General features: G+C 38.5%; 1 protein-coding gene across 1 annotated transcript in view; it reads right to left on the reverse strand.

The window, feature by feature from the left end:
- The window catches only part of bean1 (brain expressed, associated with NEDD4, 1), a 59,728-nt gene that overhangs the window by 9,807 nt on the left and 25,271 nt on the right, over nt 1-24,650 (reverse strand). Inside the window, exons 2-3 of the mRNA XM_073835855.1 lie at nt 13,609-13,809; nt 10,857-10,998 (exon numbers count right to left, since the gene is read on the reverse strand). Coding sequence (XP_073691956.1) covers nt 10,857-10,998; nt 13,609-13,809 — 343 coding nt within the window. The remainder of the gene's footprint in view (nt 1-10,856; nt 10,999-13,608; nt 13,810-24,650) is intronic.

A 24,650-nucleotide genomic window follows, 5' to 3' on the forward strand; every position in this document is an offset into this window, starting at 1 on the left:
TTCGGTATTACATGGAGCAAAGATGAAAACAATACAGTCTGAACCTTCAGAGGCATATTCATATAATTTATTCATTCATATATTTATTTATCTATATGTATAAATCCCTTAGCACCCTTTTAAAACTTCCCAGCTTTCCACCATGTTTTCACATAAAACGTAAGATTGTTACTTAAAACTTTGCTTTATGCTGGACAGTATTTTGATGAAAACACAGTAATTGAATATGATTTTAATGATAATTAAAATATAAAATGTTAATACTAACCATGGGGAATTTTATCACGATTTATCGTCAAATAGTCATTTTATCCCTATATCTAACTGACTTTTGAATGACATAATATCACGTTTAAAATATTAAGTAGCACAACTGTTTTAACATTTAAAATAACAAGAAATGTTTCTTGAGCAGCAAATCAGCAAATTAGAATGATTTCTGAAGGATCATGTGACGCTGAAGACTGGAGTAACACCTGTTCTTTTAAACAGTTCTTTTAAATTGTAATGTTTCACAATATTACAGATTTTACTGTATTTTTATCAAATAAATGCAGCTTTGGTGAATTTTGGAAACCTCTTTTCAAAAACATCAAAACATTTTAATGATTCCAAACATTTGACAGGTAGTGTATATATAAGTGCTGTCAATCGTGCTGTAAAAATGAACTAATTAATAACATATTTTTTTTGTAATTAAACATGATTAATCGCAATAATTCCTACTTAACATTAAAGTTTATAAATATACTATTATATGCAATAATTCTACAATCAATCTTGAAATTAATGTAGAAACAACATAAAATACAGTACATTTTTAATATTTGTTAAAGGATAACTATTGCCAAAATGCAACCTGGGCTGTTTTTTTTTTTTTTTTTACTGTAAACGAGACAAACTTATATCTAAAAGCATAATTACGACAAACGAGCCGTTTTTGAGATTGACCATGATTTCGCTTTGTGGTCAATGGCCGGTGAATGGGAGTACTAAGTGCATAACTTTGAGCGCATCAAAATTGATATTTTTACAACACTAAGAAGGCTCGACACACCATGAAACTTTGCTTGAAGTATCGCCTGGGTCTCTACACATGAACTCGAGCATTGAGAACATTGTTTGTGTACACAGAGTTTACTAAAAAGAAAGGTTTTGAACAACTCACTTTCACTGTTTGATTTTCCGCTCGCGGCTGTCTTGCCAGTCAAGAAGTGTCGATCACTAATATTTAACTATTGTGTCAGGAATCAGGCAGGAACAAACAGTCTTTAATAATCCATAAGGAACACAGGAACTCAGGGAGGTAACATTAAGGTCTGACAAGATCTTAAACACACACATTAAACAGACAGACTGATTATCACACACAGGTGCAGACGATGAGGGAGAAACCAAGTTACAGAAATCAGTGGTGGGGGGGGGGTGTGGATGGGAGAAACCAACTCAAAGTCCAGGGGTGTGACATTACCTCCCCCCTACCGAAAGGCGCGTCCTTGCGCCGACAAACAAGGAAAACAATGTACAAAATCTTAGGAGGGGGTTTTGGCGGAGGACGGACTCCCGGGAGGAGGGCAAAAGATGGAGTTCAGGGTGGTGACGGAAATGTCCATGGAGGTGATGATGGAGGGAGGAGCCAAGGAGGAGGCAGGAGGGATCTGAAGCAGGAGGGGCCAGGTGAGACCCAGACCGCAGCCATGATTGAAATCCACAGTGGAGCCGATGGAGGGAGGAGCCATGGTGGAGGACGACTCCAGTGGGCCGACCGACGGAGACGGAGCAGGTGGTGGTAGAGCCCGAGGTGGAGACAGAGAGCCAATGATCCTGGGCGACACCGAGGATCCGGAGGGCCAAGGCGGAACCCAAGACTCTGGCGACCAAGGCGGAGGAGGAGCCGAAAGGACGATGGAGCCCGATGGAGCTGGTGGGCCGATGTGCGATGTTGGAGACGAGGGAGCTGAGAGACGGGGTGAAGCCGCAGAGTCGGAGGGCCGAGGCGGAGTCCAGGACTTAGAGGCTGAAGGCGGAGATGAGGGATCCTCTAGCCATGACGCCCATGATGACAGCGAACCCACTGCACAGATGGTGGGCTGAGGGGTGAGCAGAGGGACTGACAGGCAGCAGTGGTGGTATGTTTGAAACATTATGGCTATTGGAAGATGTTAACTGAGGGAGGGTGGGTGGGAAATTAACACTGACAGACAGTTCAGGATGTGCAGGGAGTCTAATGAAAATGTCTTCAGAATATTTTAAATCTTGTTCACAGTTCGTCACAATTTGTCCCAGATCCAAATTTAGCTCACCCTCAGTGGTGGTGCAGTGGGTAATGCGGTCCTCAGCACTTTCACATTCCACTGAAGCCTCCACCGTCGCGGTCATTATGGCCAGCTCACGCACCTGGTCTGACGGTTCGTGCAGCTCAGGCTCCGTGGCAATCAGCCGCTCCTCTCAGCGATGGCTCGCTGGTCGCGGCGGGCTGTAGCTCTCCGTCATCGGTGGGCTCTGGCTGGTTTTCCGCGGGTTGGGGTGGTGACTGGCTGGGCTCTGGGTCCGGAGTGGCACCGGCGAGATTCTCCATGGAACAGGCGGGGAACGAGGATCGGTTTCTCGCCAGTGTCCACTCCACAAACACGGCAAAATCCGCTCGAGGGCCGTCTTCGGACGACGGCGCTCTGCATGACGCATTTAGGCTCGCGTCATAGAGTGCGTCGTCCGGGTAGCTGGTGGTGTGAGCTACAAGCTGGAACATGATGGTATAACCCTCGAGTAAATCCCCCTGCTTCAGCTGGAGGAGGATGAATTCTGGTCGGAGGTGATACATTGTAAACACACGACGGAAACAAAAGACTGGAAAAAACGAACGGGAAACAAAACAGTCTTTAATAATCCATAAGGAACACAGGAAACACGGGAACTCAGGGAGGTAACATTAAGGTCCGACAAGACAGAAGGGGAAACACACACATTAAATAGACAGATTGATTATCACACACAGGTGCAGACGATGAGGGAGAAACCAAGTTACAGAAAACAGCGAGGGGAAAAATGGATGGGAGAAACCAACTCAAAGGGGTGTGACATATTGACTATAGCCACTTAACATTGCAGTATAATTGAGAGCTATCAATTTTAACATTTATTAGACTTTAAAAAATAACAACTAAAGCCACTGAAATTATCAGGAACAGTTTTTCCCAGAAACTTTTTTTCCCAGGAATATTTTTTCCCCAGACCTGTTGCTGTCTGCGTTTCCATTGTGGTCTAAAGTATTCCATTGCGGTCTATTAGGCGAATAGCCTGGTGATGTATTTTCATTTGAATAAAGTTAATAAATATATAATACATATATATAAATATAAATAATATAAATACATAAAGTTACGAAAGCCAGCAAAAACTATATGACCTGGAACAAATAATAGATTCATGACACCAAAGATTACCTGTTAGATTTACCAAAACAAATTTTATCTCATGTTTAACCACTACAGAGCCATCAGAGCCAGCGGTAAATTTCAGAAGGACTAGCTGAGGCGAGGCGCTCTCGGCGGGATACACAAGCACTGAGCGGCCGGTGATCACGATTTTCAAATAGGCACTGTCTTTATAAACTGCAAATATGAGTTTTAAACAACTACACTTTCACCTGAATTACTCTTAAAACCAGTAATATTTTGAACTATGCTAATAAATGGCAGTTGAAATACATTGCTGAGTGAACTCAACCAATCAGCATGTTCAGGGGCCAAGACCCACCCCTGGTTCCTGCAGTGGAAACACACGAAGTACTGCCCCAAAGTCCCTAGTTCCTGTGTAAAGTTCCTGCGGTGGAAACAGGGCTTTATTTAAGTGAACTTAAAGGGTTATGAAACCCCCTGTTGCTTTCTATGATGTGCAACACAAACACTTCTGCTAAAATATAAACGAAAATGAAAAAATGTATTGCCTGCCTTAATGTGCTAATTTTGACAACACTAGTATATATATATATATATATATATATATATTTCTGGTGAATATTTTTTGCAGAGTCGATAGTTCATGACGTGTATAGACTCGTGAACACATTGGGGAGTGTGTGTATTTCTGGGATCTGCCTAGTTTCTCCTGCTCTGCGGAAGTGGCACTTCACGGGCTCCACAGGTGAGCAGCTCATATACATGCCCTGAGCACTAAGTTCCCAGGTGCCATCTGTGGCCATAGCAGCCCTGGCATGAGTCACATGCCACAGCCCCTCCCTGCCAGTCCCACAGAGACACAAGCACAGCCACACAAACACACTGCCATTCTGTAGCAATGGGCTTGCACTTACACCCACTGAGCTAATAGGTCCTCATTCCAAAGTCCTGAAGACATCAAAGAACAGCATAGCGGTGGACTCCATGTTAGAGTCCACATATGTGCATGTAGAATAAACTGGCAAGTTCCCAAACGTGGCATGCGGAAATGCCTAGGTAGCCCAGTCCCTCCACAGCATAATGGTCCATTGCCAGTCCACATGCACACACACAGACATGTTGCTTGCTCTACGCACATATTTTTTGGTAGCTGTGTTGCTTTAACTGTGAAGACAGAGAGCCCTGAGTTTGTAATAGGGCGGGCTGCAATGTGCCAGTGGTGATAAATGCACATTATGATGTGACTGGAGGCTCGTCTCCTCTGATCTGAAGAGTGATTCTGTTCCTGCTCATTTCTGGCACAGATGAATGAAGGCCAGCAGAGAGGCAGGCAGTGATGGAGAGCTCCGTTCAGCTTCAGTGCCTTAGCATCTGTAAGACCTCCTCCTCTCTCAAAACACTCCAAATTCACAGATACCATACAAAACACTACACAACATAAAACACTAGGTTCTGAAAGAAGCCCCTTCCATTAAAGTAGCAAAATAATATTTTGACACAAGCAAGAGTGCTGTTGTTCCAAATATCAGCCACAGGTAATCACATCCATGCTGATGTGTGATGAATTGTATAACAGTTCAATAAACAAGTTCAATAAACCCTTGTGGAATCACAGATGTATATGACTTTCCTGTTCAGAAAGTCAGTTGAGCACAATCAGATTTTTAGAAAAATAACCAATTTCTGTGAGCTTATATAATGCAAGTGGATGGAACCCTCAAAGCTGACGCTTCAAAAACCACATAATATAATATAATCTATACAACAGTTGATTAATCAGTGTCTTCTGAAGTGAATGACAGGTGTAAAAATACTAATAATCTAAACATTTATAAATGCCAAGTTCTGTCATGAAACTATAGATGGCGTAGACTGATGGGTCGTTAATGCAAACTGATGATATTCACAGTGTAAAACTACTTGTACAAGCTGATTGGTTCATTTTGTATACAGAGCCAGTAAGCTTGCTACTTTACATTTAAATGGGTGGTTAACATCCACTTAAACACTTAGAGTTCCTCTAAAACCCTCCACCTCCCCAGCTCCACCTGTGTAGATCTGCTACAGGGTATTATATGTGCTATTTGTGCAGCAGCAGTACGTCTTAAATACTCATAGCACCATGTCGGCGTATATATTGGCAACATCAAGTTCCTGTACTTGCTTTGCAGCAGCAGCAATTTTAATGGTAGGTTTATTCAAACAGTGAGAGACAGAATAACAACAAAAAAATCCAGAAAAACGCATTTCGAAAAAGTTTGGCAAACTGAACCTTCAGCTCCCTCCACAAATGTTCTATGGGATTAAGGTCTGGAGACTGGCTAGGCCACTCTAGGACCTTAATGTGCTTCTTCTTCAGCCACTCCTTTGTTGCCTTGACCGTGTATTTTGGGTCATTGTCATGCTGAAATACCCATCCACAACCCATTTTCAATGCCCTGGCTGAGGCAAAATTTGGCACCCCCAAAGCATAATGTTTCCACCTCCATGTTTGATGGTGCGTATGGTGTTCTCAGGGTCATAGGCAGCATTCCTCCTCCTCCAAAACACAGTGAATTGAGTTGATGCCAAAGAGCTTTATTTTGGTGTCATCTGACCACAACACTTTCACCCAGTTCTCTTCTGAATCATTCAGATGTTCATTGGCAAACTTCAGACAGGCCTGTACATGTACTTTCTTGAGCAGGGGACCTTGCGGGTTCCACAGGATTTCAGTCCTTTATGGCGTAGTGTGTTATCAATTGTTTTCTTGAAACAATCGATAACACACAGAAGGGCAAAGTACAAAATCAGCAGGGGATCAAATAAATTTTCCCTCACTGTATACATCTGGAATGGCATGACAGTGAATAAATGATAAGAGCATTATCATTTTTTGGTGGAGAATCCTTTAACCACTACATCTCTGAGCAACACACAGTAGTGGTCTACCGGAATAAATTGTTAAACTAATGGGTTGAATAATTGATTCAATGACTCATTCATTAAGCATCTCTTGTATCAACCATGAATGAATCAGTGTTGTTGAACAAATTGGTTGAATGAATGATTCAGTGACTCACTCATAAAAGAAGACTTGATTTTCCCCCTGAATGAATCATTATTGATGAGCTAAGCAGTTGAATGATTGATTCAATGACTCACTCAACAAATGCCAAATTAATGATTCAGTGACGTTACTGCTGAGAGCCAGTGAAAAATCCCCACCACTACCATCAGATTGGAGGACTGGAACAAAGTGTAGAGCAGGTGCAGGGGAAGATGTTTTGGGTTGGGGGAGCTGAAGCTTATAAATACACTATTCTGTAAATTTTTGACAGAATAGTGATAAGCCTGATGTTGTACTTTGTAATTTACACTGTCTATCATGCAATAAATAAGTGAGCCTGCACGGCACAGGGAATAAACTGATTTTATAATAAAATCACCTGATTTTAAAAGTAACCTATACATTTCTTCATATAAAGAATGCCCTGCATTTACAATCTTATAAAAACAGGGGGTGCTGTTTTTCCAGGGGGTCCAAAAATGCTGCACTGGATGCAGACTTTTCACTGTAGAACAAAATGTGGTCAAGAGCATGTAGTAGTAATCTTCCATCATCTTACCACATCCTCTCACAGAGGTGTCAGGGTATGGACTGCCGGTCTCTAATTAAATTGAGTATCTGGACTGAGGGTCGGATATCTCTCCCAAACAGAATTACACACCATTCAGTAATTCTTAATAGGCCTCCATGCCAGCACTAATATTCTATATCAGTCATAATTTGCTTTTTAATAGGAGGAGGCCATGCTCTTTCAGGTAGCTCTTGCTCCCGGGGAGAGGTAATTTCACCCTGTTCAAAAGCCCCTTCACAGAGCTTCACCAGAGGGCTCTGCCAGCGTAATGGAACTGTCATAGAGATGTAAATAACATTGGCACTCTGTGAAACAAGCCATGAAGGGCAGGCAAGTTAAGCGCAAGCATGACCCTAACTAAACCTTTCCTCTCTGATATTTAACACACAAACACACACACTTAACAATTTAGACATCTGTTATGCAACCAAAGAAGCACTTCAGTAATAAGAATGAACAACTGCAGGAATCATAAATAACTTATCTAGACAGAGTCACTTTAAGAGCAAGTCAATCAGAAGTGATTGTTCTGCATGAAGTCACAAGTCAACCTTGACTTCAGTCAAGTTTCAAGTCAACATCTTTGACAGCAGCACGCAACAGTTTTTATTTAGAGCAGGGAAACATTTACACACAATCCATTTAATAATATTCATCTGGGCAGTGTTTAAAATTTAAAGGGGGATAAAAGTGCAAGATGGCCGGGTTGTGACGTGAAACTCATGAATATTAATCAGCTCATGCTAACATTGCCAGGAATTTTCCTGGACTGTTCAGTCACATAACCTAATATTCATAAGCTAAGCCTTCACTGTGGTACCACTCATAAAAATTTGGATGTAATATCAGATCACCTTTAAATTTGCTCAGATATTTCAAGACAAACGTAGTCAAAATAGGCTAATCTGATCTGTAGCTCATATGAGATATGCAGTATAAAAACTGAAAGGTAGACCTTACATTTGAGTAAGCAATCATTATTTTCATTCAAGTGTGGAAATAAATGTGACAAACATTTTCACATTGCACTTTCCAGAAAACCTGAACTCAAAAGAAAAGGTTTGGTTTGGCCAAAGGGTGTAACAGTGCACATTTTTTGATTTCCCATCTAGTGAACACTGTCAGTTTGCAGTGTGTGCTGTCATGAGCGAACAATTTTATTCATTTCTTATCTTGGAGTCTCTTGCTCCAAGTGTTTTGTAGGTCAGTTGACAGACACCTGTATTTTTTTCTTTCCTAATGTGGCACAAAGGTTCCTTTTTGTTCACGTATTTAGAAAGAACAAAAACATTAATGAAATACCATGTACTTGACATACTTATACATATTTAATGCAAGTCAACAGAATATTTTAATACTGGTTGAGTATTTGGTTGAGTAGGCTAACGGTGAGGGTTCATTCAATACATTCCTCAATCACAGTGACCTCATAAGAGTATTTGAGTTCTAATATCATTGATTGCTTTAAGAAAATACGTTGTTGCTTCAGAAGCTATAGATTCCAAAATCATTATGACCTCATAGTTTTAGAATGTTCCTAATATGATCATAATGATTTCAGATTATACACTGTTAAGAAGTTCCAAAGAGGTCCAAAGTTTACACCCTCGTCTTCAGAATCTGCAAATATGTTCATTATTTTACCAAAATAAGAGGGATCATGCAAAAAGCATGTTATTGTTTATTTAGTACTGACCTGAATAAGATATTTAACTTAACAGACGTTTACATATAGTCAACAAGATTAAATAATAGATGAACTAAAAATAACCCTGATCAATAGTTTACATCCCCTTGATTTTTAATACTGTGTTCTTACCTGAATGATCCACAGCTGTGTTTTTTTTTTATTTTTTTTATTTTTTTAGCGATAGTTGTTTATGACTCCCTTGTTTGTCCTGAACAGTTCAGAAAAATCCTTCAGGACACACAAATTCATTTTTTTCCAGCATTTTGGTGTATTTGAACCCTTTCCAACAATGACTGTATGATTTTGAGATCCATCTTTTCACACTGAGGACATCTGAAGGACTCATATGCAACTATTACAGAAGGGTCAAATGCTCACTGATGCTTCAGAAGGAAAAATCATGCATTAAGAGCTGGGGGGGTGAAAACTTTTGAATGGAGTATGGAGTAGTGCACAGTATGGAGATGTGCACATTTTTCTTATTTTGCCGAAATCTCATATTTTCTCAGAAGATACAGAAGATACTCACATGTTTACCAGGAGACAAAATAACTTAAATTTAGCCTGATCGTCAAATTCTAAATTCTAAAATGCTTTTAATGCATCTTGGTTCTTTCTGAAGCATCAGTGAGTGTTTTAACCTTCTGTAATAGTTGCATATGAGTCCCTCAGTTGTTCTTAGTGTGAGTAGATGGATCTCAAAATCATACAGTCATTGTTAGAAAGGGTTCAAATACTCACAAATGCTGGAAAACCATAGACTCAACAAGGTCGAAGACAAGGGACTAATGGAAAAACTCACAGTATTAAGAATCAAGGGGATGTAAACTTTTGAATGGGGTCATTTTTATAAATTCAACTATTATTTTCTATGGTGGACTACATGCAAACATCTTTTATGTGAAATATCTGATTTAAGTCAGTACTAAATAAACAATAACATACATTTTGTATGATCTCTCTTATTTTGGTAAAATAAGGTTTTGGAGTTCACTTAAAATAATATGATATAATTTAGATCCCGAATGGATAGACTATAGTTATATGATACAGAGTATCGCTATAATGACTCCAGTATGTATAGACACCCCTGAGGTCATAATCATTTTGAAACGTATCACCTCAGCTAATGATTTGCCATTGATTTTGTAATGTATTACAAGGTTCTGAGGTTCCTTTACAAAATCAAACTGCTTTTGTGGCGCACTTATATTAAATGCTAAAAACAGCAATGGCCATTGTACATTGGCGCTACTTGCCAAAATGTTGGGATCTGATTTTGACTTCCCCCGTATAATCATTGTGTTGGAATGAGATCTGGTAAACAATAAACCTTTCTCACTCTGAGCCATCCCCCTGTGATGGGCTCCCCTACCTAAGGAGTATTTTATGGGTCGCTGTGTGAAGGCAGGCAGGCTAAATGGCAAGGAAGAGAACTGACAGATTCTTTGAAGATGCCAATTAGACAAGCTGCCATTTAGATCAAACACACCAAGCCTTTCTCAGTGCATAGCCATGGCATTTATCAGCAAACCCTGCTTGTTAGGAGAGCTGAAAAGCTGAAGGTGTCCAACCTTCCTAACAGGATGAGGGAGGACTGCGAAAGGTGAAACCCTCTGAACAGAAAAAGGAGAAAAGGACTGAGAGCTGAGGAAGAGTGAATACTATCCATCTGGTTCTCTGCAAACTCCTTCTCTCTTCAATTTTCAAGCAATACAAAAAATGAGAGTTCCACTCAAATGTATATAAAAGTGAATCTGCTAGAACAGGTTTTCTTATTTTCAAACAGATCCTTCAAGACTAAATGTCTGCATCTGATAAGATGGGTGCAAGTTACACGTGAAGTCAAGTTGAGAGCGAAAGAGTAAAAATAGTTGAAATATGGCAAATTATTATGGACTGTTTCTATCTTTAGCATCTCTAAATGGCTTTTAACGTGGTTATCAGCTCATGCTACGCTGAGGCCTTTAAAGACTGTGAAAAGGACGACGGAAAGGAATCCATTAAAGAGCCAGTGTGCCTTCTCTGTCACAGGCGATAAAGTGATCTCATTACCGATTACACATGCACACGTTCCCTCCTCTACCCTCCACTGTACGTACAATATATATTCACATAGACTCCATCCAGAGGTAAAATGTGACTTACTGAGGTGGGGAGTCTGGGTACATGACGTTGACCTGAGACAGCGTCTCCACATACGAGTCAAAGTCAAATGCTGGGGGAAAGTCCTCAACACAAGTGGACCTCAGCTCTCCAATGGAGCCACCATATGAGAGGCCATCTGGAGCTGTAGAAACAGCAACAAAACATGATGATTTCTGTTTGAGAATGTTACATATTGAGAGTGGGACATTGATACACTGCATATTGCTTTATTTATTTTCAAACAATTATTGTCATGTTCATAAATGGGATAGTACATCCAAAAATTTAAATTCTGTGATCATTTACTCATGTCTTGTAAACCCTTTAAGATTTTTGTTTCTTCACAACACAAATTATATGAAGAAAATATATATTTGTAATGATATCTGAGATGTTTTGGTCCATCCATTGAAAATCCATTTGCTTGCTTGACACATGAAAACACACAGAAAACACACTTGACACACAGATGTTTTATCTTCCGTATACCATATCTGATGAGCTCTATGAATATGCGTTGATCATTAATTCAATCTGTTCATCATAAAGTAATCTCTTTAGTGTCTCTTTAGAAGGCTTAAACCACTATGGATGTTTGAACCTTCAAAATTTTGGGGTGAGTATCAACAGAGGGACAGGAATCTCAGATTTAAAATACAAATATCTGTCATTTGTGTTTCAAATATGAACACTTACGGGTTTGGAATGTTCATGAGGAAATTACGACAGAATTACTTTATTTTGTGTGAACTCTCTCTTTAAAGCATTGTGCTTACACTGGCAATAAAATGTGTATTAAAATGTGATTATGACATAAAACCATTATGTTTTCTTAAAGGAATAGTTCACCCAAAAAATACAAATTAGCCAATGATTTACTTACCTTCAAGCCATCCTAGGTGTTTGTGATGAGGATTTGTAAAGAAAAATGTTGGAGGATTTTGATATAAGCTAAGATAAGACTGGTTTTCCTTTGCTAAACAAAAGAAAAAATTGCTTCCGTTGCTCCTATTAACAAAACTTGGTTCTCGCAAGACTAGTATATTCTCACCGAAGCTTATGCTACACCTACGTCCTCTCTCAGAAACTTGCAGTTAGCGTAAACTAGAGATTATGGCTTATAATGTTTTAATTATGAATATTTTTCTCACACAAATGCATTGATTCACTTCAGAAGGGCTTTATTAATACCCCGGAGCAGAGTGGAGAACCTTTTATGCTGGATGGATGCACTAGTGAACTTGTATTGGACTACTGAATCTCGACCGCCATTCACTGCCATTAAAAAGCTTGGAAGAGCCAGGACATTTTTAATATAACTCCAATTGTATTTGTCTGAAAGAAGAATGTCTAGAATAGCTTGATGGTGATTAAATCATGGGGTAATTTTCATTTTTGGATGAACTATTCCTTTAATGGCCACTACATGTAAATACAGTTGACGTAAAAAGTTTACATACACCTTCCATAATCTGCAAAATGTTAATTTTACCAAAAAAATAAGGGATCATGCAAAATTCATGTTATTTTTTATCTAGTACTGACCTGAATACAATATTTCATGTTTACATATAGAGAAAGTAATAGTTGAATAGTTGAAAAACTACGCCATTCAAAAGTTTACATACACTTGATTCCTAATACTGTGTTGTTACCCGAATAATCCACAGCTGTGTTTTTTGTTCAGTGATAGTTGTTCATGAGTTCGTTGTTTATCCTGAACAGTTAAACTGCCTGCTGTTCTTCAGTAAAATCCTTCAGGTCCCACAAATTCTTTGCTTTTTCAGTATTTTTGTGTATTTAAACCCTTTCCAGCAAAGGGTTAAAAAAATTCATAAAAATGCTAGAAAAACCAAAAAATTTGTGGGACCTGAACGAAGACCAGACCAGAGGGCAGTTTAACTGTTCAGGACAAACAAGGGACTCAACAACTATCACTAAACAAAAAAAAAAAAAAAACAGCTGTGGATCATTCAGGTAACAACACAGTTGTTTAACTATTTAACTATTATTTTCTCTTGAGGACTATATGTAAACATCTTTTATGTGAAATATCTAATTCAGGTCAGTACTAAATAAAAAATAACATGCATTTTGTATAATCACTTTTATTTTGGTAAAATAATTTACATTTTGCAGATTCTGCAAGGTGTATGTAAACTTTTGACCTCAACTGTACATCATGGTAAAGGAACAAATATATGCGCCTCATAATCTGTAAAGATCATACTGAAATGATAAAGGATAAAAACAAAAATGCAGTGTTTCACAGTACAATGAACTGAATCTAAAAGCAAATTTTTTATTTTTCATGACACAATATCATGATATTATTAAAAAATGTATAAATGTCACTGCATAAAGTAAAAAAAGAAAGTGACATTTATTTGAAAGTAAGATAGAACTAAACAAAAAAGGTTTAACATTATAAAACACAGTGGAACAGACCATGATTTGTGATAAAATAGACCAGGAGTTACTCTGCTAGGACATGCAAAGTTCAAAGTAAACCTAAACCTTCATAATTTTGCAGTTTATAATACAGTCAGTGCCAAATAGTAGAGAAAAGGTCAAGCTGACCGAATCACTAACTACTGGACAAGGCTACCTGATATAAGCAGTAGAGCTATACAATAACTGGGGCTGATTCATCTCATCTTTTCGAAAAAAGTACGTTATGTATGTTATTCTGCCACACAGAAACTACAAACAAACACGTTTATTGTGGAGGCCATGAAGTTAGGCCACTGACCGTAGCTGGCACGCAGGTGGGGGTTGCGTAGACGGCTGTCTTTGCGCAGACTGCCCACAATGATGGTGACGCAGGAGAGGAAGAGCACCAGGCCGATGACGATGCCAGCCACCACCAGAGGGGACACCAGCAGGCTGGCTTCATTACCCCCTTCTTGGCAGTCTGGGTACTCATGAGCATGACTGCTCTGGTTTGAGCTCACTGTGTGGAGGTTCAACAGGCAAGAGAAGGGAAAACAGGAGACAAAGAGGAGACGGATGGTCAGTTTTTTAAGCACTTTCAATAATTTACAGTAGCAAGTGTTACATAATACACAAAGGAGACATTTTCTTCTTTCCCACACAGAGAGATCATGCTGGTGTGGGATTATGTCAGTTTCTAAATAATAACCCTGTTCTGAGACACACAATCACACTCGCACACCTACCTCTCAGAGGACCGCAGATCAGGAACGCTCCCCAGACTTTCATCCCTCAGTGGATTAGATTCTCAAGTCTGCGGTGTTTAAATTTTAATCCTGACCCGTTTGAATTTTTAAATACGCGGGGTGGAAGACTTTCACGTCAGCTCGCGAGAAACCCAACTCCAGCCATTAGCTCCTCTCTGACTTCTTTCACCCTTTCCATTAGGACCAGAGAGAAGCCAAAATAAGCCACACACGCTCACACACATAGGCTACAGACATACAGACAGATTCAATAAGGCCTATTGGGACAGATGATGATATTAACACTCTGTGGGCTTGATGCCTTTCCTGGAGATAAACAAGACAGAAATCAAATCAATGTATCTGTGGGGCCAGCACAGTGCTTCAACTGTATCCATATTTATTCTGAGGTTAAAGGAAACATCAGGAAGTGTTCAATGTGATGTAATAAGCTGCCGATGTAAATAATAATAATGTTCAATTGTATATCTTTTAAAAATTGATTTGCACAATTACTGTAGGTACATAAAAATGCATGGTAATCAAGGGCTGTTTTGCTGTGTTTCTGCCTGACTGGAATGATTGAGCAAAACATCACACCTTACTGATACCAAAATAGGCCACGGGCTGTTCAAAATACCGGAAAGACTCAACACAAAATAATCTCAGTCAATCAAAAGACCTCCTCGTCATCAGCAGTTTTTCACTTTTACCATCACATGCTTTCTCACACAAGCAGGCAGGCAAGAGCAATAGAGAAAGTAACTAAAAAGTGTGCTGTCACTTACTGTACTTGACAGTTTGCTTTTTTGAACTTCAGTCAGTAGTGATAGCAATTACGAATATTTAATGAATAGATTTGAACATCTATAAAGTACCTGATTACTTTTCAAGATAATGTGTAATTTGGGTTTAAAACGTATAACATATAAAGTACAAAAACGTGTTGAAAAGTTTTTTTTAATATTTAATTTGCACTCACTTTTCTTAGATTTGTGTTACACAAACTTGCAATTCTGTTTTTTTTTTTTTCACAATTGCAAGTTATAAAGTCAGAATTGCGAGATATAAACTCACAATTGCAATTCCTGCAAATGCGAGTTTAGACTATATCTCACAATTCTGACTTTTTTCTTGCATTTTAATTGTGAGATAATAATTGCAACTGCGGGTTATAATGTCCAATTCTGAGAGGAAAAAACACTGTTATGTTCTCAGAACTGTGAGTTTATATCTCACAATTCTGACTTAATAACTCACAACTGTTGCAATTTTATATCCCACCATTATAACTCACAATTGCAACTTTATATCTCATAATTCTGAAAAAAGTCAGAATTGCTAGTTTGTATCTTAATATATCTCGCAATTCTGTTGCAATTGTTGCAAATTCATATCTCACAATCCTGAAAAAAAAAAAAAGAATTGTGTTTATATCTCGCAACTTCTGACTTTATAACTCACAATTTCTGGTTTATATCATGCAATTCTGAGAAAAAAGTCAGAATTGTGATCTTATATCTTTTTTTCTCAGAATTGTGAGATATAAACTTGCAATTGCAAGTTATAAAGTTTATATCTCACAATTGCAACAAACAAAGTCAGAATTGCGAGATAAAACCCTGTAATTCTAACATTTTGTATCTCGCAATTCAGAATTTTTTCTTGCAATTCTGACTTGTTAAACTGAATTGACAAACTCGCATTTGCAAGAAAAAAAAGTTAAATTTTTTTAGAAATTAGGTTTTTATCTCGTGATTCTTTTTTTTCTCACAATTGCAAGAAATTAAGTCAGAATTGCAAGATAACACACAATTCTAAGAAAAAAGTCAGAAGTTTATATCTTGCAATTTTTACTTTTTTTCTCACAATTGCGTGATACGCACAATTCTGACTTTTTTCTCAGAATTGTGAGATATAAACTTCATAATTCACAAGTGCAAGTTTATATCTCAGAATTCTAAGAAAAAAGTCAAAATTGTGAGATAAAAACCTGTAATTCTAACTTTTTTCTCGCAAATGCAACTTTGTATCTCGCAATTCTGACTCTTTTCTTGCAATTGTGACTTTTTTCTCAGAATTGTGCGATACAACCTCGCATTTGCGAGAAAAAAGTTAGAATTATGGGTTAAAACTCTAATTCTAACTTTACTCTTGCAATGCAAGTTTGCATCTCGCAATTCTGACTTTTCTCTCACAAATACAAGTTTAGCCTTTCTTGCAATTTTGATTCTTGCAATTCTGACTTTTTTCTCAGAATTGTGAGATATACAGTGGGTACGGAAAGTATTCAGACCCCCTTAAATGTTTCACTCTTTGTTATATTGCAGCCATATGCTGAAATCATTTAAGTTCATTTTTTTCCTCATTAATGTACACACAGCACCCCATATTGACAGAAAAACACAGAATTGTTGACATTTTTGCAGATTTATTAAAAAAGAAAAACTGAAATATCACATGGTCCTAAGTATTCAGACCCTTTGCTCGGTATTTAGTAGAAGCACCCTTTTAATCTAACACAGCCATGAGTCTTTTTGGGAAAGATGCAACAAGTTTTTCACACCTGGATTTGGGGATCCTCTACCATTCCTCCTTGCAGATCCTCTCCAGTTCTGTCAGGTTGGATGGCAAACGTTGGTGGACAGCCATTTTTAGGTCTCTCCAGAGATGCTCAATTGGGTTTAAGTCAGGGCTCTGGCTGGGCCATTCAAGAACAGTCACGGAGTTGTTGTGAAGCCACTCCTTCGTTATTTTAGCTGTGTGCTTACGGTCATTGTCTTGTTGGAAGGTAAACCTTTGGACCAGTCTGAGGTCCTGAGCACTCTGGAGAAGGTTTTCGTCCAGGATATCCCTGTACTTGGCTGCATTCATCTTTCCCTCGATTGCAACCAGTCGTCCTGTCCCTGCAGCTGAAAAACACCCCCACAGCATGATGCTGCCACCACCATGCTTCACTGTTGGGACTGTATTGGACAGGTGATGAGCAGTGCCTGGTTTTCTCCACACATACCATTTAGAATTAAGGCCAAAAAATCTTGGTCTCATCAGACCAGAGAATCTTATTTCTCACCATCTTGGAGTCCTTCAGGTGTTTTTTAGCAAACTCCATGCAGGCTTTCATGTGTCTTGCACTGAGGAGAGGCTTCCGTCGGGCCACTCTGCCATAAAGCCCCAACTGGTGGAGGGCTGCAGTGATGGTTGACTTTCTACAACTTTCTCCCATCTCCCGACTGCATCTCTGGAGCTCAGCCACAGTGATCTTTGGGTTCTTCTTTACCTCTCTCACCAAGGCTCTTCTCCCCCGATAGCTCAGTTTGGCCAGACGGCCAGCTCTAGGAAGGGTTCTGGTCATCCCAAACGTCTTCCCGTTAAGGATTATGGAGGCCACTGTACTCTTAGGAACATTAAGTGCAGTTGAATTTTTTTGTAACCTTGGCCAGATCTGTGCCTTGCCACAATTCTGTCACTGAGCTCTTCAGGCAGTTCCTTTGACCTCATGATTCTCATTTACTCTGACATGCACTGTGAGCTGTGTAAGGTCTTTCCTAATCAAGTCCAATCAGTATAATCAAACACAGCTGGACTCAAATGAAGGTGTAGAACCATCTCAAGGATGATCAGAAGAAAGGGACAGCTCCTGAGTTAAATATATGAGTGTCACAGCAAAGGGTCTGAATACTTAGGACCATGTGATATTTCAGTTTTTCTTTTTTAATAAATCTGCAAAAATGTCAACAATTCTGTGTTTTTCTGTCAATATGGGGTGCTGTGTGTACATTAATGAGGAAAAAAAGAACTTAAATGATTTCAGCAAATGGCTGCAATATAAAAAAGAGTGAAACATTTAATGGGGTCTGAATACTTTCCGTACCCACTGTAAACATCTGTGAATTATAAAGTCCAATTCTTAGAGGAAAAAAGACTGATATGTTCTCAGAACTGTGAGTTTATAATGACCATATATATATATACAATTTTGACTTACCTCGCAACTGTTGCAAAAATTTGAGTTGTGTTTATATCTCGCAAATTCTGACTTCATAACTCACAATTGTGGGTTTATATTACACAATTCTGGAAAAATAAAGTAAATGAGATGTAAACTTAAAATTGTGAGAAAAAAGTAAGAATTGTGAGATAAAAAGTAGCAATCACCTTTTTTTCTTTTATTCAGCGGCAGAAAGGGCTTCCATAAATATCACCTGTGCTGTGAAGCACATATTTGGCAAACAATCAGGTGCTAAATATTGGTCTGTTGTTATCAAGCTTTGATGTTATCAAGCTTTGAATACAGCAATACACTGCTGTGAAAATAGCTCAGTGCTCTTGTGACGCTTTAGAAATGTGCTGTTAGAAACCTGGTTGTGTAACAGACACAATTAATTATTATCAGTTCACAAACCTCACAATTAATTAAGCAATGAAATACAGAAATTAAGTAGTGCCGTCAGTCAAGCAGTCATTAAATGCACATTCAATACATATTTAGAAAATGACACAATCCTTAAAAAGTTTGGGGTCAGTAAGATTCAATAAATTAATAGATATATAAATTAATATGTTTAAGTTGCCCGAAATTGATTGATTAATGATGATTAATGTTACTAATTTTTTCCATTTCAAATAAGATGTTCTTTTGAACTTTATGTTCATCAAAAATATTTTGTGAAACTATTTCACAATATTAATGTGTTTAATGTATTTTGGATCAAATAAATGCAGCCTTGGTTAGCACAAGAGAAATTTTACTAAAACATTAAAAATGTGTATCAACCCCACCAACTTTTAAATGGTAGTGTATATTTACCACAAACAAACTGAAGTGTAGAAGCAAATATGTAATTCATTCAGTTTGTAATAACTTATTTTAAGAGCAAGCCCTTCTTTTTAGCATTTGTACAACTTGGCATTCACCTCATTCATCTATGCATTTAGACCTGATTTATTAGCATTACTGTGTGCTAATACATGGGTGGTCAGTGCTGGGGATGGCAGTGAGGTCTCTAAAGACCACATGGTTGCATCTCCAGGGCTACAGCAGCATGGCAACCTCCAGACATCCAGATGGAGTATGCTAACATATCTGCTGTGCCCTCACCCTCAAAATGCATGGCATTACGAGCTGAATGCGACTGAGATTGCATTTGGGAGATCAGTTCACTCCGGTCAGACTGAATTCAGTGTAAGTGTGTGGCTTATGTAAGTTGTCATGTCCTTCTGCTGTCCTTCCCTCTAGCTCTTGCATCTTTGTCTTGTCTAAGAAAAAAAAACACATGGCTTTATGCTGAAGGTCGCAGCAAACCAACATGCAACTCTATTGCATAATCACAACAACTTATGCTTTTTCTGCCCTTCTTCATCCTCTCCTTTGCACACACACACACACACACACACACACACACACACACACATAACAACAAAAACATACACACTTTCACACCCTTCTTCTTCTCTCTTTTCTCTTGTCATGCTTCCCACTGGGAACAATCCAATTCTGTGCCACAGATTTCTATAACTGCAGCCCACATTTTGTGTTCAACATTCTCACACTCCCATTTTCAGTTCTACACTGACAAAATACTACTGATAAACTGTACTGTATCTTTTTCTTTTTATAGGAAAAAAATATGTGTGCATCGAAGACTGACATGGAAGAGAAAAAAATCGTTGAATAAAGTCATTATTTTTGTTTTCTTTGTGCACAAAAAATATTCTCGTAGCTTCATAAAAGTATGGTTGAACCCCTGATGTCACATGGACTATTTTAATGATGTCCTTACTACCTTTCTGGGCCTTGAACATGTCAGTTGTTGTCTATTCAGAATCAGAAAACTCTGATTTCATCAAAGATATCTTAATTGTTTTATTTAAAAAACCTACAGGTTTGGAACGACAGGAGGGTGAGTAATTAATGACAGGATTTTCATTTTTGGGCAAATATACCTTTAAAAAAAGTGTCAAACGATGATATCTAAACAGTTGACAGCAGCCAATAAAATCTTACTTTCAAAACTCTAGTATACTGAAACTGAACCTTAAAAAAAAGGCTTGTTCTAAAATTATTTGATTCCAATATTCAATGCATTTACATCCTGATGGCAAATCGTCTTTGTATCAGTGTACATGGAAAAATACTCAAACTCCAGACTGTAGCTATAAACTGCTATAAATACTATAATCCGGCATTATATGTGATTCTTCATTGCAAAAGACGAAAGGTTCTTCTAGCATGATGCTGATTTGTTCAGCATGCTATGCAAGGCAACAATATGCTCATAGCCGAAACTACTTGGACCTACGCTCCTGCTACTCGGCACCACTCTGTTCACGTGGGCAGTGTGAATAACCTGTTCATTTGGACACAGAAATGAATACACACTGCTTATATGCAGCTTTGTGGTGCAGTGTGAAAAATGTTGAAGGGTCAAAGAGAGGGTGGAAAATGTTTACATAAAACAGTTTTTTAGTACGTATAGTAATATATTCACAATACTGTATTCCCATTACAGCATGCCTCGAGTACTTTACTGCTTTTAAAAGAAGATTACATCACAATGCAAATATTAAAGGTGCAATAGGTGATTGTCTTCAGAAACATTCTTTGTTATGCTGATTGAAAGTCTCTGCACATCCCGATAGCAATCAGTAAGTTAAGTGGTCTAAATGTATTTATATATTCTGTGGAAGGCGTAGGACCAGGAAATGTTCGTCCAATCAAAATGTTCGGTCCAAACATTACAATAGGCTGTCGTACCTGCCAGTCAACATACAGTCAGGTCCATAAATATTGGGACATCAACACAGTTCTAACATTTCTGGTTCTATACACCACCACAATTTGAAATGAAATGAACAAGATGTGCTTTAACTGCAGACTGTCAGTATTTACATCCAAATCAGTTGAACGGTGTAGTGTAGAAGAATTTTTCTTTCCTCAAAATAAAAGCTCTGAAGAGGTTTTGAAGCCAGTAAGACTTTATTGAACAAGCAACAAAGCCGAGTTACGTTTGCAAAGGCAACTCCTGAACATGTGTTTGGTACTCATATGTGACCCTGGACCACAAAACCAGTCATAAGGTTAAATTTGACAAAACTGAGATTTATACATCATATGAAAGCTCAATAAATAAGCTTTCTATTGATGTGTGGTTTGTTAGGATAGGACAATATTTGGCTGAGATACATCTATTTGAAATCAGAAATCTGAGGATGCAAAAAAATCAAAAAGACTGAGAAAATCACCTTTAAAGTTGTCCAAATTAGGTTCTTAACAATGCATATTACAAATCAAAAATTACATTTTGATATGTTTACAGTAGGAATTTTATAAAAAAATCTTCATGGAACATGAACTTTACTTAATTTCTTAATGATTTTTGGCATAAAAGAAAAATCAAAAATTTTGACCCATGCAATGTATTTTTGGCTATTGCTACAAATATACCCCAGCGACTTAAGACTGGTTTTGTGGTCCAGGGTCACATATATATATACTCCTAAAACTGCGCACAGTATACCATCTATACATCATTGTATTTTAGGACCAGACATTTTTTTTTACCATATATGGGTTTCAGGACAGAGCAGTTCCTGAAGGTTGATCAATAGCTGTCATGTATTCCTAACTTCTGAACAGGTTCTTTACATGGCTATGTGTTTTTCATGCTTTAAATAGTTTACTCACTGCACTCCTCAGTACATACTCTCTACACACACTCAGAGGAATACTAGTAAATAATAGTGGAATAGTTTTCTCTTGTACATAGGCATTATTTTATATATTATATTGAATGAAGGTCAATGAGAATCTTCTACAGTAGGAATTACAACAGTTTGCATTTGTGCCTCCCACTTGTTAAGGGACCAAAAGTAATGGGACGGAATAATAATCATAAATCAAACTTTCACTTTTTTAATACTTGGTTGCAAATACTTTGCAGTCAATTACCGCCTGAAGTCTGGAACGCATAGACATCACCAGACGCTGGGTTTCATCCCTGGTGATGCTCTGCCAGGCCTCTACTGCAACTGTCATCACTTCCTGCTTGTTCTTGGGGCATTTTCCCTTCAGTTTTGTCTTCAGCAAGTGAAATGCATGCTCAATCGGATTCAGGTCAGGTGATTGACTTGGCCATTGCATAACATTCCACTTCTTTCCCTTAAAATAACTCTTTGGTTGCTTTTGCAGTATGCTCTGGGTCATTATCCATCTGCACTGTGAAGCGCCGTCCACGTACGCTGAGCAGACCGAGCGAGAATGGCAGGCAAACATCAAAACCCTGATCTTCCTCCCTGGTATTGTAATACTTTCACTAACTGTACTATAAAGTGTTCTCACAGTTAATGACATATGATGTTGTAATGGCAACTTGAGCATTTACAGTAGTTTAGTAGCAGACTGACAACTGCGCATGTGCGTGTGTCTGAACGTTCTGGAAAGATAAAGAGATGACTCGCTTTACCAACATCTCTCTCTCTCTATTTTATTTATTTCCTTTCTGTGTGTGACCTGGAATTACATAGTAACTATTAACCAGGCCAAAAGAGTTGAAAAGTAAGGTTTTGAGTGACAAAAAGAAGGGTTCAATTCTGGTTATACTGGTGAGCAGCAGGTTGCTTCCATCTTTAAAAAAATTAAAAGAGTGGTTCATAAGAAGGTCAAGCTGGAGACATTGGGGACAACAAAGGTACAGACCATCAGAGGGCGAAAATGACTCTCTACTGGTTGGGATGACCACCAACTTGCTCGAATGTTACCATAGGATGACATCAAGTGACCTACAAAACGAATGGCAAATGGCAACTGGGGTGAAGTGCATGTCGAGGACAGTTTGTGCAGGACAAAGCTAGAAAAAAGCCCTTTATCAATGAGAAGCAAAGAGCCAGGCTGAGATTTGAAAAAGACCTTCTCGGATAAGTCTAGTTTTCAGCTTCTAATGGTTAGACAGACCTGGAGAGGCATAAATGCCACAGTGTCTCGCACCTACTGTGAAATTTAGTGGAGGATCGGTGATGATCTGGGGGTGCTTAAGCAAGACTGGAACATACATCTTTGTGAAGGGTGCATGAATCAAACCATGTACATGGTTGTCCTGGAGGAAAACATGCTTTCTTCTGCTCTGAAAATGTTCCGCGACTCTGAGGAAAGATTTTTTTTTTTTCCAGCAGGACAATGCTCCATGCTACACAGCCAGGTCAATCAAGGTGTGGATGGAGGACCACCAGATCAAGACCCTGTCATGGCCAGCCCAATCTCCAGACCTGAACTCCACTGAAAACCGGAATGTGATCAAGAGGAAGATGGGTGGTCACTAGCATCAAACAAAGCCAAGATGCTTGAACTGTTGTGCCTTAAGTGGCATAAAGCCACCCAACAGCAATGTGAAAGACTGGTAGAGAGCATGCCAAGACACATAAAAGCTGTGATTGAAAATCAGGGTTATTTCACCAAATATTGATTTCTAAACTCCTCCTAAGTTAAAACACATTAGTGTTGTGTTGTTTAAAAATGAATATGAACTTGTTTTCTTTGCATAATGAGGTCTGAAAACACTGCACGTTTTGCTATTTTGACCAGTTGTCATTTTCTGTAAATAAATGCTCTACGGTGAGGAAAAAAAAAAAATAATTGATCCCCTGTTGATTTTGTATGTTTGCCCACTGACAAAGAAATGATCAGTATATAATTTTAATAGTAGATTTATTTGAACAGTGAGAGAAAGAATAACAACAAAAATTCTGAAAAATACATTTCAAAAAAGTTATAAATTGATTTGCATTTTAATGAGTGAAATAAGTATTTAAACCCCTATTAATCAGCAAGATTTCTAGCTCCTAGGTGTCTTTTATGCAGGTAACAAGCTGAGATTAGGATCACTCTTTTAAAGGTAGTGCTCCTAATCTCAGTTTGTTACCTGTATAAAAGATACCTGTCAACAGAAGCAATCAATCAATCAGATTCCAAACTCTCCACCATGGCCAAGACCAAAGTGCTGTCCAAGGATGTCAGGGACAAGATTGTAGACTTACACAAGACTGGAATGGGCTACAAGACCATCACCAAGCAGCTTGGTAAGGAAATTCGCAAAGGAAAGGAACACAAAATAACTGTCAGTCTGGGGCTCAATGCAAGATCTCACCTTGTGGAGTTTCAATGATCTTGAGAACGTTGAGGAATCAGCCCAGAACTACACGGGAGGATCTTGTCAATGATCTCAAGGCAGCTGGGACCATAGTCACCAAGAAAACAATTGGTAACACAGTACGCCATGCTCAAGAAAGCACATGTACAGGCCCGTCTGAAGTTTGCCGGTGAACATCTGAATGATTCAGAGGAGAACTAGGTAAAAGTGGTGTGGTCAAATGAGACCAAAATCAAGGGACCAAGGAGGAGGAATGCTGCCTATGACCCAAAGAACACCATCCCCACCTTCAAACATGGAGGTGGAAACATTATGCATTGGGGGTGGGGTGTTTTTTTTTTTTTTTTTTTTTGCTAAGGGGACAGGACAACTGGGATGGGATACCATCAAATCTTAGGTGAGAACCTCCTTCCCTCAGCCAGGGCATTAACCTTTTCACAGGTGAGTTTAAAATATTCTATCTAACTTTA

The sequence above is a fragment of the Garra rufa genome, chromosome 3, assembly GCF_049309525.1.
Source record: "Garra rufa chromosome 3, GarRuf1.0, whole genome shotgun sequence".
Lineage (NCBI taxonomy): Eukaryota > Metazoa > Chordata > Actinopteri > Cypriniformes > Cyprinidae > Garra > Garra rufa.